General features: G+C 42.0%; 1 protein-coding gene across 4 annotated transcripts in view; it reads left to right on the plus strand.

The window, feature by feature from the left end:
• GOLIM4 (golgi integral membrane protein 4) overlaps positions 1 to 18,706 on the plus strand; it is a 158,794-nt gene extending 140,088 nt beyond the window's left edge. For all 4 annotated transcript variants that reach the window (XM_073578922.1, XM_073578924.1, XM_073578923.1 and 1 more), the window contains 4 exons: positions 5,313 to 5,462; positions 5,927 to 5,995; positions 6,659 to 6,733; positions 12,926 to 18,706. In XM_073578922.1, coding sequence (XP_073435023.1) covers positions 5,313 to 5,462; positions 5,927 to 5,995; positions 6,659 to 6,733; positions 12,926 to 13,072 — 441 coding nt within the window. In that variant the 3' untranslated portion in view covers positions 13,073 to 18,706. The remainder of the gene's footprint in view (positions 1 to 5,312; positions 5,463 to 5,926; positions 5,996 to 6,658; positions 6,734 to 12,925) is intronic.
• The last annotated feature ends 392 nt before the right edge of the window (positions 18,707 to 19,098 follow it).

Consider the following 19,098-nt stretch of genomic DNA (forward strand, 5'->3'; position numbering starts at 1 on the left):
TTCAGGGAGACCACTTTCAGTTCACAGCTCTTCCTTTCGGCCTGGCTTCAGCGCCCCGGGTTTTCACGAAGGTGATGGCGACCGTCATGGCCATCCTTCGCTCCAGAGGGATCCTCATCATCCCTTATCTGGACGATCTTTTGATCAAGGGTTCGTCTCGCCAGGACTGTCTCCGGAGCCTTCAGATAACCCTGGACACTCTCAGCCGCCTAGGTTGGCTGGTCAACAAGGAGAAGTCCATTCTGATCCCCACCCAGCGTCTGACCTTTCTGGGTATGGAATTCGACACGGAACTAGCCCGTGTTTTTCTTCCAAAGGAAAAATTTACAACTCTGTCCAAGGGCATCAGAACTCTCAAGAGGCCTGCTCCCATTCCCATTTGGTTCTGCATGAAGGTCCTGGGGAAGATGGTGGCCTCCATGAAAGCAGTGCCCTTTGCGCAGTTTCATCTTCGCCCCCTCCAGCTGTCTCTGCTTTCAGCCTGGGACAAGACCACGATGTCCTTGGACCGTCCTATTCGGCTTCCTCTCAGAGTGAGGCAGTCTCTCACTTGGTGGCTACGGCCAGCGTCAGTTCTCCAAGGGAGGTCCTTTCTTCCGCCTCAGTGGCAAATCATCACCACCGATGCGAGCCTTCTAGGATGGGGAGCCGTGTTCCATCAGAAAGCGGCCCAAGGCCGCTGGAAGCCACAGGAGTCTCTCCTTCCAATCAATCTTTTGGAGATCAGGGCAATTTTCCTGGCCCTTCTTCATTGGCAGCCCCTCCTCTCCGGCAAGCCGGTCCGTATTCAGTCGGACAACGCCACGGCCGTGGCGTACATAAACCATCAGGGGGGCACGCGCAGCAAACAAGTAATGTCAGAAGTGGCCAAGTTATTACGCTGGGCGGAACGTTACGTTACGACAATCTCCGCCGTCCATATTCCAGGGGTGGAAAATTGGGCAGCCGACTTTCTGAGTCGCCAGGGCCTAGCGTCCGGCGAATGGTCCCTGCACCCCGCGGTTTTCTCTGAGATATGCGACCGTTGGGGCACCCCGGATGTCGATCTCATGGCATCTCGGATGAACCACAAGGTGCCGCAGTTCGTAGCCAGGTCCAGGGACCCTCTAGCCGTCGCATGCGACGCACTGGTGACTCCGTGGTCCCAGTTTCAACTTCCGTATCTGTTCCTGCCTCTGGCATTGATCCCTCGGGTGGTCAAAAAGATAAAATCGGAAGGCGTACCAGTGATTCTAGTCGCTCCAGATTGGCCAAGACGGCCTTGGTACGCGGAACTGGTCAACATGCTCGCGGACGTTCCCTGGAGGCTTCCGGACCGTCCAGACCTTCTCTCGCAAGGCCCCCTTTACCACGAGAATTCTCAGTCTCTGAGTTTGACGGCATGGCCGTTGAGACCGCAATTCTGAAGGAATCAGGTCTGTCCAGTCAGGTTATTCAAACTATGATCAGAGCCAGGAAACCAGCCTCTTCCCGCATTTACTATAGGTACTGGAAGGCTTTTTTCCGTTGGTGCGATGATAAGAGTCTTCCCAATGTCTTTTTCTATCCCGTCTATCCTGGGGTTTCTTCAGGCTGGGTTAGACGCGGGTCTGTCCCTCAGTACGCTCAAGGGCCAGGTTTCCGCTCTCTCTATCCTCTTCCAAAGAGAGCTAGCTTCTCTACCACAGGTCACGACCTTTCTACAAGGGGTTTCCCACGTGGCTCCTCCTCATCATTCGCCAATAGTCCCGTGGGATCTCAACCTCGTCCTTAGCGCGCTCCAGAAGGCGCCGTTCGAGCCTCTCCAGGACATTCCTTTGTCCCTTCTCTCTTGGAAGGTCACCTTTTTGATCGCCATTTGATCCATCAGAAGAGTTTCTGAATTGGCGGCCTTGTCATGTCGTTCCCCTTACCTCATTCTCCATCAGGACAAAGCCGTCCTCAGGCCCGTTCCTTCTTTTCTTCCAAAGGTGGTTTCCGCTTTCCATATCAATGAGGATATCGTCCTTCCTTCTTTTTGTCCGGCTCCATCTCATCCTCTTGAGAAGTCTCTCCACAAACTGGACGTAGTTAGAGCCCTGCGTGTCTATCTTGCCAGGACCTCTTCCTTTCGTCTGTCCGATTCCTTGCTGATCATCTCTGAAGGTCGCCAGAAGGGCCTTCCGGCTTCCAAATCCACGATCGCTCGCTGGATTCGTTCTACCATTCTGGAAGCGTATCGTCTTCAGGAAAAGCGGCCCCCTCCGGGAGTAAGAGCTCATTCCACCCGGGCTGTGGCGGCTTCGTGGGCTGCTCGTCACTAGGCCTCGGCCATGCAAATTTGCAAGGCTGCAACCTGGTCATCTTTGCACACCTTCACGAGGTTCTACAGGGTTCATACCCAGGCTTCGTCTGATGCTGTGGTTGGTAGGAAGGTTCTGCAGGCGGCGGTGGCTCACCGGCCGACCTGAGCCTTTCGGTTACTTTCGTTCCTTTTGCTGTTCCCACCCTTGGGACTGCTTTGGGACGTCCCATGGTATTCTGTGTCCCCCAATAAGGCGATAAAGAAAGATGGATTTTTGGTTCTTACCGTAAAATCTCTTTCTTGGAGCCTTCATTGGGGGACACAGCACCCTCCCTGTTTAAGTTGTACCGTGTTGGGTCTTAGAGTCCCTTGTTGGGTTGGTACATATGGTTCGAGTTTTTCTCGTTGCTTCTCCTACTGCTTTTTCACCAACTGAGGTGCTTGGTGCCTGTCGGTGGGTGTATACTGCCGGGGAGGAGCTAATTTTCTTGTTTTTGCATAGTGTCAGCCTCCTAGCAGCAGCAGCATACACCATGGTATTCTGTGTCCCCCAATGAAGGCTCCAAGAAAGAGATTTTACGGTAAGAACCAAAAATCCATCTTTATTCTCCATGAAGTCTAATGTATATGAGAGCCTCTTCTCTAACTCGGCAGATGATGCTTGGGTAGTTAAGGATCTGGCATGTCCAAGTTTACATTGATGTCATGTATATGTTCTCCCTGTGATAAGCCGTTAACAGTGATGTCTAAAGAGCACTCTCATAGAGAACAAGGGAGCGCTCTTGTGTATGAGAGAGATGGTCAAGATAGCTGCTGGGCATAGTCACTGTAGGTTTATGGGGGGGCTTAAAGGGAACCTGTCACGAGGTTTGTCCCATGTGAAATACGGCCACCACTTCTCAGCCCCGATATACAGCATTCTAATATGCTGAATATATGTCCCCAATCCGGCCTGCAACATAAGAAAAAGACCTTTTATTATACTCACGGGGCGGTCAGGTCCGATCGGCATCGCTACTCGGTCCGGTGCCTGTAATTTGATGTGCCCTCGATAGGACAGAGAAAAGTGCGCCTGCGCAGGAGCGAGAAGCCAGGGGACGTTGTGTGGATGATGTAGGTCGCATTATTGACACAAAGCAAGAAGAAGGGAGGCATCGGACCCATAGGTGAGTAAAAGGTCTTTTTCTTGTCTTGCAGGCCGGATTGAGGGCATGGCTCAGTGGGATAGCATTGTGGCTCTACAGTGCTGGGGTCCTGGGTTCAAATCCCACCAAGGACAAAATCTGCAAGGATTTTCTCCCTGTATGTTCTCCTTGTGATTGCAGGGGTTTCCTCCCACACTCCAAAGACAAACTGATAGGGAATCTAGATTGTAAGGCCAATGGGGACAGTGCGAATAATGTCTGTAAAGCGCTACCGAATTAATGGCGCTGTATAAATGAGGAAAATTAATAAATATAGCATATTAGACTGCTGTATATCAGGGCTGAAAGGTGGTGGCCTTACCTCACATGGGACAAACCTGATGACAGGTTCCCTATAAGGGTGTCCATAGCTATACAGATATTTTAATGTTAGTACTAGTTATTCATCGTTCTGTTGGTCATGGAAAAAGGGATTAGGTTCTTTTTATGGAGATTTTACATCCTGTTAGCGCAGTCAAATGCAAGATTTGTGAGGATTCCTATTCTACTAATGTGCATTAAAAGCATTCATAAGAGGAGATCGGGGTTACTGCTATATACCTGATGACTGTGTTTTATGTACGACTCATTGTAGAGTCATCAGTTGGGAGAAGTACATGTATATGTTTATAAGCCAATAAGTCTGCTTACACAAAAAGGGACAACTTTAACGTTTTCCTGCTGGGAAATCTGACTACCAAAACCTCTCTAGAAGAATTAAAAAAAAAAAAAATGGATTTACCGTAGATTATCTAAAATTTCAGAACAGGCTATCTGTCAAATATTTTTACTTGTCTTGATACAGGGCTATTTGACCTCATGAGACATACTATATTATATAATGAGATTTGGCCCTCTCCTTTTGTATGTGTGGATAAGATCTTCAGTTGTTGCCTTTTTTTTGTAAAATACTTCGGGAGGATAAACCTTGATTCTTTTTTTTTTTTTTTTTTTCTTCTTCTTCTTCTTCTTATGGAAAATGTCTGTTTGACTTGCATCCTGGCCACCAGCCCTTCTCAGCAACCAAAACATTTCCCAAAAGTCTTTAAAAAGAGCATTTGCAATTCTTGTATTCTGGTTGACACTGCCTTGTAGGGCACTAGAGAAGGAGCTTGGGTGGCTGTTTTAGGGGGTATTTCTTCTTGTTCCCGATAATCAGGCAGACACTTGTTAGTCAGGTGAAATGCGCTTTTGGCTATAATAAAAAAAATCTGAATTCTCGGCAGCACATCGTCTTGTGTAATCAGGACTAGTGATGAGCGAGTATACTCGTTACTCAAGATTTCCCGAGCGTGTTCTGGTGATCTCCGAGTATTTGGATGTGCTCGGAGATTTAGTTTCTGTCGCCGTAGCTGCATGATTTTTGGCTGCTAGACAGCCTGAATACATGTGGGGATTGCCTAACAAACAGGCAGTCCCCACACTTATTCAGGCTGTCTAGCAGCCAACAATCACGCAGCTACGGTGACACAAACTAAATCTTCGACACATCCAAATACTCGGAGATCACCCGAACATGCTCGGGAAATCTCGCCGGGTATACTCACTCATCCACTAATCAGGACATGTGCTGCCGAGAACAATTCAGACCCATCAGCACATAGCGATCTGTTACTGTTCATTTTGTGTGCATCATAAGCATTGTCCGCTTGTCTAAACAGGCTATTAAAGGACTATCAACGTCGATGTAGCTCCGAGATCTTATTGTACACTGATATTTTTATCATTTATGATGAGAAAGGTAAAAGGGAATATCTGACGCCAGTATTCCATATAGAGGCAGGCTTCTGAAAGGAGACAGGAGGCAAACTACATTACTCAGCATAAGAAATGTGTTTCTAATATGGTTTTTACACATACACCAGGCTGGTGCAGACGATGTCAACCCTGCAGAAGATCCCAATAACCAAGGGGAAGATGAATTTGAGGAAGCAGAACGAGATCGGGAGGAGAACTTACCAGATGAGAATGAGGAGCAGCGGCAGGACCAGGCAGAGAAACAAGAGCATTTAGTGGTAAGAGATTTCACATCTGCTGAAGGAAGTGCCACACAAAGTCACTTGGAGGCAGAAGAACTCCACAAGACAGTAACCTGCGGAGTGCGCACACTGATAACACACACACTTTAGCTTCCCTTCTGAATAGTCATAGAAAACACACATTTTATCCTTCACTAGCAAAGCAAATGGCTGAGCAACTTTTTCGTTTTTTTTTCCCCCCGTTTTACTACGTGATACTAATTATTGTAACGCCATTCTCCAGTTCCTTCTTTCCATTGCAATAATATTTCTGATACAGCGCAGGGCCCGAGCATGAAGAGATGTACAGAAAGGAGGAGATACAAACAGATAGGAAAAGGGAGCACACTCCCGATAGCACTGTTTCTATTAAGCTGCAGTATACAGGATTGCTGCGGGCTATAAGTCTATATTGAGCAGGTGTTTTCATGTGTTTTAATGATATTCCTTTGTTATTGAAGATGGCGGGAAATCCTGACCAGCAAGAAGATAATGTTGATGAACAATATCAAGAAGAAGGAGAAGAGGAGGTAGGTGCAATGCCCATATATCATAACTACACAATAAGTGCCATAGGACCTGGGGCTGAGGTGGGGGCTCCTCAGTGCATGAACAATGGGAGAGAAGTTGGCACACTGCATTAATCTTGATTGTACTTTTGTGGAAGAATCCAGCAGGTATTTTGTATGAATTTTTCTTAGTACTTAAGATCCGCTACTGCTCCACTACAGTGTGACATATGACGTAGGTGCGGAGTGGCCATCCTGACCTTGTTGGGGTATGTTCAGTGGTTTCTACAGCCTGTACATGGTGTGATGCGAGTCCTAGTCAGGTGAATGGAAATCTGCACAAACTTCTGTAGCAAATCTGACATATATGATTTATACCCCCAAGTGTTTCCATTATTACATACGTGATCTTATGGCTATGCTTATGGAGATTGGTGAAGACCAACGGATGTATACCTGAGCCCAAGGACATCACCAGAGTTCATATGCACATATTGTTTATTAAAGCTTTTTAGGAACAAGTCAAATTGATTGTTCGGTGGACTGGAGATCCAATCTGATTGCACAGATCTTCTCGTGTCCTACATACACGGGCCTTACGGTCATTTTATGATCACATGGTTTCCTGTGGAGGATATCTTAGGTGGTGGTCTAAGCCGTATATGATAATTTGCTCATCTCTAGGTCCAGGAAGATCTAACAGAGGAAAGAAAAAGAGAACAGAATGCAGAAGAACCTTATGGGGAAAATGAAGAACATGTGAGTAGTGCATAAAGGGGATATCCAGCTTTTACTTTATTATAAATGGCTGCAAATGTTGTAATTTAAGCAAAGACAAAGTAACACTCATGTCGGCCTCCCATTCTTTGTTTACGACAGTCATCTAGTGATTGCTGCAAACCATTGAAGCCAGTAGCCAGAGCAGTCACATGCCATACTATAATGGGAGCCATGATGACAGTAATACAACATGTGACCTGTGAGGCCACTGGCTGCAGGGTTAACATTGGGAGGATGGATTGACCCCCAGTGTTTAAGCTACAGGGTAAAAGAAGAGGATAATTATTATTTTTTTGCCATTTGTTGATGGTGTTTTTTATGCAAAAATTTAGCAAACCCCTTTATATAATTTTTTTTAATGGTTTCCGTACTCATCAATATTGTATTCTGCTACGAGCACATTACCGGATTGACGTAGCGAGCAGAGCAAGCAGTGTATGGGTTCATAGATCGTCTTTTAACTGTTTAATTCAAACTGTATTATTTTTTTGGTGTTCTATCATAATAACTTTCAGAATAATAGAAAATGTCATCCTCCTCCTCTTGGTGGCATAAAAAGCCAAGAGTCAGTCACTGTCTACATTCCTTTCTGCTGTCTTCCATGATCACTGCTTATCTTGGTCTGGCAGTACACAAGGCTTGCTACTCTACACATATTCCTGGGAACGCACTAGTAGCTTTCAGTTTCACCTTAGGCTGTAAAATAATTTGGGCAAAAGTATTGAAAAACCAACCTATTCCACCTACAGGAGCTTTATGACATTCTAGTATCAATCCAATAGTTAGATCCTTCTTTCCAGCTAAAACCGCTTCCTCTCTTCTGGGAAGGTTTTCTCAAGAGTCTAGAGTGTCTTTGGGACTTTTTACCCATTCATCCAGAAGAGCATTTGAGGTCAGACCCTGATTTATGTAGAGAGAGTTCTGACTTGCCGTCTCCGCTATTGATCGTACCAAAAATGTTTGATGGATTGAGTTGAGGGCTTTGTGTAGGACAGTCAGACTCGCCCAACCATGCCTTTAGAAAGGGCTGGAACATAAAGGGTCTTCTCCAATCTGTTCCAGCAAAGTTAAAAAAAAAACTTTCAAAATGTCTTGGTATGCAGAGGCATTAAGGTTTCCGCTCACTGAAACTTAGTGGCCTTGACCAAACTCTGAAGGAAAATCCCATAGCATTATTCCTTCTCCACCAAACTTTACAGGTGGCACAATGCTTTCAGGCAGCTAACGTTCTCCTGGCATTTACAAAACACAAACTTGTCCATCAGAGTGCCGGAAAGAGTCCAGTGGCAGCTGCTTTACAATATTCTATCTGAGGCTTGGCATTGTGCTTGGTGAAGGCTCGCATCTATCTGCTCAGCCATGCTGCTCGCATTTAACTGCTCGGTACAGTTTTTGTGCTGATAATGCCAGAAGCAGTTTGGAACTCTGCAGTTGTTGTGTCCGCAAAGCATTGGGGAGATGTATGTACTTTGGACCTCAGCACTCGGTGCCCCGCTCTATAAGTTGACATGGTCTGTTGCTTTGTGGCTGCGTTGCTGTGGTTCCTAAACGCTTCCACTTTTGAATAATACCACTTTTAGTAGATTGTGGAATATTTAGGAACCAACTTGTTACAATGGTGGCACCCTATTACAGGACCACACTGGTGTCTGTAAGCGCTGTACAAGGAGCCATTGTTTCACTTATATTTATAAAGGCAGACAGCATGGCAAGGGCCTGGATCTTCTACATCTGTGCCAATGGGTCTGAATGAGAAACCTGAATTTAGTGATTAAAATGTGGGCTAACACTTTGTCCATATGGTGTATATGACCATATTTTCTACAGTTAGGGCTTGTGCACACATTGCAAATTTGGTTTGGGTTTTTTTTGTGCGTTGTTGCCTTGCAGAATTACTAGCAAAACCTGAAGCAATCCTGATGTCTGCAAAGTGAATGAGAAATGAAGTGTCATGCACACGTTGAGTATTTTTGACTTGCAGAGTTGGTGCAGAAAATAATCTGCAGCGTGTCAATTCTCTGTGTGTTTTTCACCATTTCACCATTGACCTAACTGAAGTCAGTCAAAAGCTGCAGGGCAAAAACGCGCTTTTCTGCTGCTGTGTTTTTCCTGCCTTAGATGCAGAAATGGTTCCGATTTTTCTGCATCAATTTTCTCAACGTGTGCACAAACCCAAAGTGTGGATATAAAGAAGCCAGCTCAGACCGATTTCCCCATAAACCTGAGCTGTGAAATCCGCAATATTTGGTCCTTTACGTTTACATGGATTTATTTCAATTAAAAAATGTATACACTGGTAAAAAATTTTTTAGATTATTCAAGGAGAAAAGAAAGTCAGGTCTGGTGTCATTGTTCCTTTAAATGTAAAGTAACATATTATAAAGCTATTAGCTTTACCGCCCAGTGAGCAGAATAGTGCACGGCAGATTCCCTCTGAACTCCGCGCTCCTGGGAGATCGCGCTCTGACATACTTAGTGCATGACTTCCTTAGGCTTTTTACTTTGCAGATGTCACATATGGCAGTTGTTTCCGTGAGCAGGAGTCTGCTGAAGTCACATTATCACCCGGGAAGGAACAATCTGGGGCCTCTTCATGCTCACATTATTTTCCTTCAGTATCACTTCTACTGTCTGAACGGAACGAGAGGGCAGGAGATAAAGATATCGGCATCAGAAGTCGCTCTCCCTGTGTTTCTGGGACAGAATCCGTTTAATAGCTCAATGAATATAGATGGCATATAATGGATGATATACTCCTGGGTCACAAACATCTGATTTTACCTTGATATGCTTTTACTCAGAGAGCAGATGGAGCGTTCTGTGTCCTCAGGCCTCCTGTTAAAAATCCACAAAGCTGGAGCTGAATAATCCCTGCCATTCATGTGTCCACTACGGGAAATATAACTTTACATTGTTCAAGCAGAGGGAACATTTCTAGCCATCTTCTATTCCAGCTTTTATGTCATTCTAATCTTCAACCTTCCATTTTACTGTTTTATCTGTAACATCTTTTTGTGTGTGTGTGGGGGGGAGGGGGGTGGTTAAAATAAGAAAAAAATCATGTTTAGGTAAACTACATGCAAATATTAAAAAGGTATCGTTCTGTTACACCACTAATGACATGAGCAGTTGGTTACAATTGGTTGGATGGCACCCGGGTGCATGTGCAGTGATATATAGGTGGCATGCTTAGTGTGAAGATTACACAACATTTGCCGCACAGTTTGCTGTTGCACGATTTTCTCAGCGCTGTGATTTTGCTGTAACATAAAACATTCAAGTTGTGACAAATCACAAACAACATGCGACTTTCATTGAAATCTATGACAAGTTAGTGACTTGAGCCAGAAATCCAACTACTTTAAAAAATATTTGCAGCTGTATTTTAGTGTTCCCTTTTTTTGAGCTGTGTATACCGTATATATATTTTTTTTGCCTAAAATACAATGGAAATGTGTAATCTTTAACTTTAGACCTTTTAGAGATACCGTAATTTCATTTTGACTTGCTTTACTGTTCACAGTTTACTGTGCCCAAACTTTTAAATGCCACTGTAAATTAATGTGTGTTTCATAATATATATATATACACACACACACACACACACGTATATGGTGTGGAGCCGTCGTCTTGTACAGATGGAAGAGTAAAATAAGGGTAGTTCTGCAATATACCTTGGTTTGCGGTCACATCTCTTTTTTTATACATAGATTAATGGCAGTTTAAGTCCTTGCCTATATGACTTAACCCTCCAAAATGAATTCCTGGTGAGCGGAGAAGGAGATATAGGTATACATAAATATATTTTGCCTCTTGTCTGCTGGGATGTCTTTTCTTTTTCTGCTGTAGAGGCTAAAACTTAGTGAAACTTTTAATATAAAGCCAATCCCAGAGCAGAGATTTGGTTGCCTGCTGAGGCCAGTTGACAGATGCTGTGTTACTTGTTCCCTTCCCATCCCCTTCCTTGCTCCATTGAATGTGGAAGTGTCTTTTCGACATTCAGTGGAGTATTGTGCCAATACGGGATGTGGAGTAGTGTGTAACACAGTGATGTTACGGAGCGCTGCAGGCTCTGCTCGGTGATAGATGTTGGATGGGTTGTACTTCACTTTTTTCCAGTTCCAGCCTCTATAATAGCATTCACATTTGCACGAAACCCCTTTAATCTCTGATCGATATTACCCGCTGTTGATTTATTAGCTAGAACTTGACGTGTCTCACTGGTGATTTATGATGTGGAGCTTAAACCAAAGTAAAAGACAATTGGGCACTGTAAACAGAGGTATGTTGGCAAAGCTTGCTCTAAGAACTGATCCGTCCCATAGAATCATAGTCATAATCATCCCTTACTTCTGTCTTTGGCTGTGCACTGACGTCTAAACAGTGTTAAATGCTAAACTGTGGAGCAATATTACTGCTCAGAGTCTATATGATCGCATTATAATTATGTCACTGCAAGATTCCATCAAGAGCTATCGGAGCAGATTGCCCTAAAGTTTATTTAGTAAGATTGTCAACAGTTTTCTTTTTCTGGTTTTGATGGTCTCCTACAATCTCATAATTTTAAGAGTAATCATATAGCAGACTGTCAGCAGTATTTGTGCTCAGACCGTTTTCATCATAATATCTTTAGCCCCTTATAACTAATGGTTTTGTCCTGTATCCAATGAATGCAACGCAATGGAAGATGATTTTTGCCACAGCAGATTGTCGATTATCAAGTCGATTGGTGATCATTTAATAATGTTTACAAATTGAGGGTACAGAACCTTTTACTTTATTGCATGCATCACATGTCCTCTCATTTAGGTGATTATCGCCCCGTGGAAAGACACCTAATAAGAGCCTGTCATCAGATCTTGTTCTAAATGCCTCCCACCATTGTGTTCCTACTGTAGACACCTTTCTGAATGTATGTTAAAATCAGTCGTAAATCACAATATCTGCAAAAATAGCCTTTTTTCTTTCCCAAAATATATGTAAAATGAGGAGTCCAGTGGCTGAGCCCTTACCATCCTTGGGAGACTTCTGCAGTGTAGATAATCTCACCTTGCTTGCCTGGTTTGATGTGGAAGACATCCGCAAAGTCATCCACATCTGTCAACAAATGTTGTACATTTCTACATTCACCCAAAGCCTAGATTCATGTTTCACACCATTCAGGGCAGATGAATAAACTTGCCTATCTGGATGCACATGGTTATGGGTGAACTGTGCAAATGCAAGATTTTCTGTTAGATGTCTATGTCACAAGGGACGTCATCAACATTTTTCAATGCAAGGGAGCTGGTAATCTTACCCAAAGGACTGACACTACGAAGCTGTCCAGACCCTCCCATCAGAACTCTTTGTTGGGATTTGCATAATGTGCGGGGCAAGAATAAAGGCTATTTTTACAGATATCCTGGATTGCAGGATGACCTAACCATTCAGAAAAGTGGGACCACAGCGGTGAGGGTTGTTTAGAATGGAATAAACTGATGACAAGTGTCCTTTTTAAGACCCTCTTCTTCTCCCAGTAGCACTTGAAGCAGGAGGATGAATCATGTCAGCAAGCCCTTTTTGTCTAAGTAAGGTTATTATTTGGAAAAAGGGAAGAGAGGAGTGTTTACCAGAAAAAAATATAATCATACTAATTACTAAAATATAATAAAATTTATTAAATACAAATCCTAAAACCAATGAAATATTAATAATTTTGACAATGGCAAGTCTAAAATTGGTAGGTGAGAAACAGTGGGAGCCCCAGTAGTGAGAGATACAGATCACATGTTGTATGCTATAGAATCCAATAGTATATATGAATAAATATTCAGTAAAATACAGACATATACATATATATATGCGTGTCTATACAAAAATATCAACAAGTAATATCAACAGATATATAACCCACATAGAATACCAATAATAATGGATTTAAGTAATCAGTAACAGAAGCTCACCACCAAATACCCGACGCACGTTTCACAAAGGCTTCATCAGGAGCTTCATAGATTGCCGGTACACTAATTGTAGTAGGGCTAGACAATGTGGAAATATTTGCATAAGCCCTGTCCTCTTTGAGGTTTATTTCACAGAACAATTCTACAGAAAAATAAGACATTAATTCAATTTTGCTCTTTGCATTCTAAAATGAATTCTAATTTTCACATGAATTTTGCTTTCCAGGCTGGAGGAAAACAGATTGGAGTAGAGAGGGAACATGAAGCACCACAGAGAGCTCAGGGAGATAATCATGATGAAAATTATGAAGAAGAAGAGGAGGAGGAAGAAGATGGAGCAGCCGGAGCGAAAAAGAGACGAGCCGAGATGTGATGTTCATATAGGACTCTAGCACGCCATTTCCGTTTAAAATTCCAAGCTGGCCTTTCTAAGTCGTATTTCTTTTGTATTTTTGTATTAGAATCTATGACACATTTATATAAAGCTGTATTTTATTATATGATGCTTCTTTTATTAACTTTAAGCTTTAGCAAATATTTGTTAATGCACAATCTTTTGTAAAAGCCATGTCAAGCAGCTTTCTTCTAAATGAAGAATTGATACATCCAAGAGTAAGTTCTCCTATACACAACATGGTAGTACTGAGTATTACCAATGAGTAGACCAGGACATAGAATCTGTAGGTATAGTGCCTTATAACCCTTTTTATGAGAGGGAGTGCAGACATTCATCTGCTATATTTATTATTTATAATACATGCGGTAATCAATGTAATATCCTGTAATCTTTCCGGCAGTGATAGTGACGTCTAGAAAAATAATTTTGTGTGAAAAGGCTTAAACTTGAGATTGAGCAGAGAAATGGGGTGGGCTTTATAATAAAAACTGCAAAGGAAAAATGGAGATGGTATTAATCGGAATATGTTTCTCATTTCGTGAAATGCCTTCTATGGGTTCATTGGTTAATAGTGAATCCATTGTTTTCTTTGTGCTATTTGTATGCACCTCCCCCGAGGAGCCCTGTTACTTTTATACCTTTCCTGAGAGTGTCTTTTCTGCTGTTTTTAATAGCATTTAATTTGCTAAGAAGCAGCGTCCACAATTATATAGTCAATGTTATGTAAGTAATACGTTTTCCTCAAGGAAAATATGTCTTGAAGTTACAATTTTTCTCCTTCATCTACTCATAAGGGAGCAGTTTTCTATCACCTTCATATCATTTGTATCCCCCAAAGAGTAGCTTTCTGACTTCAGACTTCACACTTTCAACACAATGTCATAAGGGTCTTTCTGTTTTCCTGTGATTCGACAGCTGCATCTACACATTATGCACCGAGGTGATAAAGGGTCCCAAAAATACCAGACAAATGCGGTTCTTATTCTGCAGTGTGCCTGTAATCTAGAGCTGTCAGGCGGCAGGAAATCCATACTTGGATGTTTCTACTTGTGTTTTCCATGTGAATTTTTTACATTTTGCTTCTTCACAGCAGAAGATAAAAATAATTCAGTTGTATTTCTACAACTATTCCGCCTAACAAAGGACGATGTAACAATTCCTACATCATTCTATACTGGTGAATGTTGAGGGTGAAGCACCTAAGCAATTACACTTTTATGCAGGAGCCATATGTTTAAAAGTGATAGACACCTCTAGGAGAGGGGCGGTTTTATTTTATTTTTTTTACTTAAATGCATGAATTTTTTGCAAAAATCCTCTTTACAATTAAACTTCATTAAACATTTTGCACGGATTTCCTTCTAAAAACTCAACGCTGATCTGTCCATCGCTGGCTGCAGAATCTGTGACCACAGAATTTATCAGAGAAATTGATTCTCATGGGAGACTTTGTAATTCTTTTATCTATGTGTTTCGGAGCTCCTCTCAGCTGATTTATGACCACAAACTTAGGTGTTAGAATGCACCGACTGACAGATTCTCCGTTCACTTGTTCTGAAGCCAGCAATGCGCAGGGAAACAAAAAGACTGTAAAAGTCAAATTGGGCAAAATATTTAATGAAAGTCAATTGCAAAAATGATTTCTAGCCTAAAATATTTAGGTTTTTTAAAAAAAGTTCCCTAAAGTGTTTATAACCTTTAAAACCTTCTAAGGACAAGCTCTTCTAACCTTACGTGATGGTGATCTGTTGCTCTTCAAACATACAGGACCTCTGTAAATATGTAGCTCATGCACAATGCTGTTATATGTCTGTATGAATGGGCACTTGGACTGACTGTAGAAAATATTACTTTTATATTCATGGAATCTGTAACCCGGTTTTTGCTACCGTATCTAAGAGTAGCATAATATAGGGGCAGAGACCCTGATTCCAGCGATGTAGCACTTCTTGCTGCAGTTTTGATTGTTTTACCTGCTGCAAATCTATGCTGAGCTCTGTATAACCCACACCTCTGATTGGCAGCTTTCTGTGTACACTGTGTGTAGGCAAAAAGCGGCCAATCAGTGGTTAGTCTACCTGGCAGCAAGCAATCATAATCTCCTGATGATAAAACAGTGATTTTAGAAAAACTACACTAAGAAGCCCAGTAAGTGACACATTGTTGGAGTCAGGGTTTCTTCCTCTCCATGGTACTCCTCTTAGATGTGGAAGCAAAAACCCGGGACAGGTTCCCTTTAAATATCCTTTACATGCTGTATACATTTTGGCCACTTTGCTGGGCTGTGAACATACAGGCATAGTATAAAGAGAAGTCACACCAGCATCATAAGCGGGCACAACATGGATTTGTTAATCGGAAGAATCGTGGTTATGGGTTCCGAGGTGCTAGTTATACAGGAAATATAAATGTGATGTCGGTTAGGAGAATTCCAATCAAGAATGAAAGTTATGGTTCTGTTTTATGGGAATTAGGGAAAGGTTTCTTGCAATGCTTTAAATGAGTATATACAGCTCTGCGGATGCAGAAAAGGTTGAAAATGGTAATTGCTGTGCTGTATGTTGACTATAGCCTCGTCTAATCAGCAGCAATTCAGATTATGTACAAGTATTTACATACTGTATGAGGCCGTCACAAGCCGTGAATGTTGTTTCTACAACTATCTGCTTTACCTAAGGTCTTCCATCATATTTGCACAAAGCCGTTTCAGTAATGATGGTGCTGGATATTTGTCATGATATTAATATAGCTGTAGGTAAATGGGAGATATATTCTGTCCAGGCAGTGCATATATTCTTGGTTCATCAGTTTTAAAGGGAACCTGTCATCTGATTCATACTGCCCAATCTATGGATAGCATGACAGGGTGTGGTTCCTTTAATGCAGCCTTGTATGTTTTACACTAAAGCAATGGGGCAACACAGAGAAAACTGACTATGAAAATCCGGACAGAGACTAATGTCTCTTCTCTAAAGGGGCATTTACTCTGCAACATAATCGTGAATGAGTGCTGTTAAAATCACTCTATCACGATTATATTTCCATGTAAACATGTATCTGGTCACCCGATGAAAGAAGCAAAAGGCTCATTCATCTGGTGAAATGATTTTTTGTGCACACAAAAGATCATCATTCTCATTGGTTCATGGTCCGGTCTAAACAGTCACACCTCCGTGAACAACGGCACTCTATGTGCACTGAGCGATCCAGTGTAGATCGACCAGTGCTCATCGTCTACTTTGGTCTTTCTGTGTAAACAGGCCTCCGGTATCATGCCGCCGGTCGGTCCCTTAGGCCACGTGCACATGTTCAGTATTTGGTCAGCGTTTTACCTCAGTATCTGTAAACCATAACCAGGAGTGGGTGATAAATACAGAAGTGATGACGTGTCTCTGTTACACTTTTCCTCTGATTATTCCTCTCTTGGTTTTGGCTTACAAATACTGAGGTAAAATACTGACCAAATTCTGAACGTGTGCACATGGCATTAGACTCTTAAATTGCATTGTGAGATTCCTTTATTATTCCTCCAGCTTTACTTGATATCCATTTACCTACACCTTTGAAACCCATCAGATTAGTGCCTGCCATGTGCCTATGTAAAACTGTTTGGGGGGGGACAAAGGTGCGTGCACACAGCAGTATCGCCTGGTAAAGGTAGTGAAAGGTGCGCTCACCTGGCGGTGTTGTGTGGAGGCACACCTGTAGGCGCGTTTAACTGCTGCTGCAACTCCTGTGGCTGATGGAGAAAAACTTGGCCCAGATGAATAATAGTAGAGAAGGACGATATGACGCTTAATAGGCTGTGCTGGGATAAAGGAGAAGACTTTTGATTTCCAAAATGGCTCTTTATTGTCCTAACACACTTTGGCGTCAAACCTGTGCCTTTCTCAAAGTATAAAAAAAAAAATGTATTTGTTTACCTTGAGAAAGGTGCCGGTCCTGCACCTGTTGGAACAATAAAGAACCATTTTGGAGCACAAAATTCATCTCACTTTACCACAGTGCAAGCCCGTTCATCGCGATATCGTGCTCTACCCTGTGCCTATGTAGTGGTGTGTCTTACTGACAAGGGGAATGGTAATGGTTAGTTGTCAATTTAATTCACATTTCAAAGAGGATTGAGTGGGGAACATCAGTGAAGCATTGAAAGACATGGGACCTGACTAAAGTTGTATGTGGCTACACATGGGCTGTCACATTGTAGAAGGATCAACTTTATTCTCATTTGCACAAGGAAAGACTAGAAGCAATGGGATGAAACTGAATGGGAGGAGACACAGATTAGATATTAGAAAAAACTTTTTGACAGTTAGAGTGATCAATGAGTGGAACAGGCTGCCACGAGAAGTGGTGAGTTCTCCTTCAATGGAAGTCTTCAAACAGAGGCTGGACAGACATCTAACTGGGATGATTTAGCGAATCCTGCTTTGAGCAGGGGGTTGGACCAGATGGCCCAGGAGGTCCCTTCCAACTCTACGATTCTATGATTCTATGATTCTAAATATATTTTAAAACACTTTCCAATGTCCAGTCCTAGAAAGTAAAAACAACCAATTCTTGTGGCTTTTTTACCCAATGTTAGGAATAACTATATATATAAATATATATATATATATATATCTATTGCATATGCTGCAGGAATATCGTGTTGTATTGGGGTTTTTTTTTACTCAACATATTGCATAGATAGAAGTATGATACACTATACCTCCATTTAGGTGTTTGCGTGTATTGCAGATCATTTGTCCCATTCAGCCCAGGAAAGTACTAGTTCTGTCTCATAAATTAGAAATGTTATGTAAAGATGTGATCAATGTAAGGCCATTGACGCTGCCTCCACATCAGCATGATGTAAAGAAGGGCCTATTTGCTTTCTTACTGCTCCTGAAGGGAGGAAAATGAACGTTCTTAGACCCTCTGGCCAGTTCCCTCCTCATTTGGAGGCATTGTGGTACTGTATATAGGAAGAGAACCCTTGCACTTTGGCTCCTTTTTTGTTCCCATAATGTGAGTGGGGGCCATCATTTCTTCATTGCTACGGGGTGAACTTATGGTGATTAATTCTTTTTAGCAAAAATTATAGCATTTTTGTATTTATAGCAAAAAAAAGACCAAACCTCTTTTCATGGCTAATTGTATGAGACAGCTTGGTGCACAGATCTGCTGCGTTTTTTTTAACCATCACCCTCTTGTGCCTCAACGTGCTCGTTGACAATGGACCACAGACCATGTTTCTACAACTGTTAAGTTTCTATGAATGTAATGTAATGACTCTTGATCCTACATTTTAGGAAGTAAATTCAATCTATAGGTGCTGCTGATAAACATAGGAAAGAGACAGCTGTTTTTTATTATGTTTTTTTTTTTTTATTCAGGTAGAATGTAATTTACCAATGGTCAGCTTCCTATGTGTTAAAACCATCTCCTTTGTAAAATGTATGATATGTATATAAGTGTTTTGGAAAACAAAGATTATTTTCCAGTTTTAATTTGTATTTTCAAGGACTCTTAGCATCAAAGTCACTCTATGGTCCATGTGTAATGTTGCTCTTATGTGAAGCAATAAATTCATTTTCATCAATAAATTTTCTGCCAGATGATAATAAATCTGAAGTTTGTATTTTCATTTTATTTTTTGGAAAATAAAGATTTGTTGTCCTCCAAATAATACACAATTGTTGTAAACTTCTGTCTGCACACAGATGACTCAAAAGGGGTCCTATAGGATAAGCCATCAGTCCCCCAATATTTGTATGAATGGGCCAAGTTACAATAATTGTCACTATCATCTGTGCTTGTAAATGTCACAAATGTGTCACGTCCTCCTAGGAGATCTGGGGTTAGAAAGTAATTATATATTGTGAATCGCAGGTCATCCATTCAGCCTGTGTGTTTCGTGTCCCATATTAAATTGTTTCCTTTGATGCTGAAGAGTTTAACAACCCTTTCTATGCTGGTTAGAAACATGTAGCTCCATCTTTCAGCTGCTCCTGATCTGG

Source organism: Dendrobates tinctorius, unplaced genomic scaffold (assembly GCF_039654945.1).
Source record: "Dendrobates tinctorius isolate UK_male_01 unplaced genomic scaffold, ASM3965494v1 ptg000060l, whole genome shotgun sequence".
Lineage (NCBI taxonomy): Eukaryota > Metazoa > Chordata > Amphibia > Anura > Dendrobatidae > Dendrobates > Dendrobates tinctorius.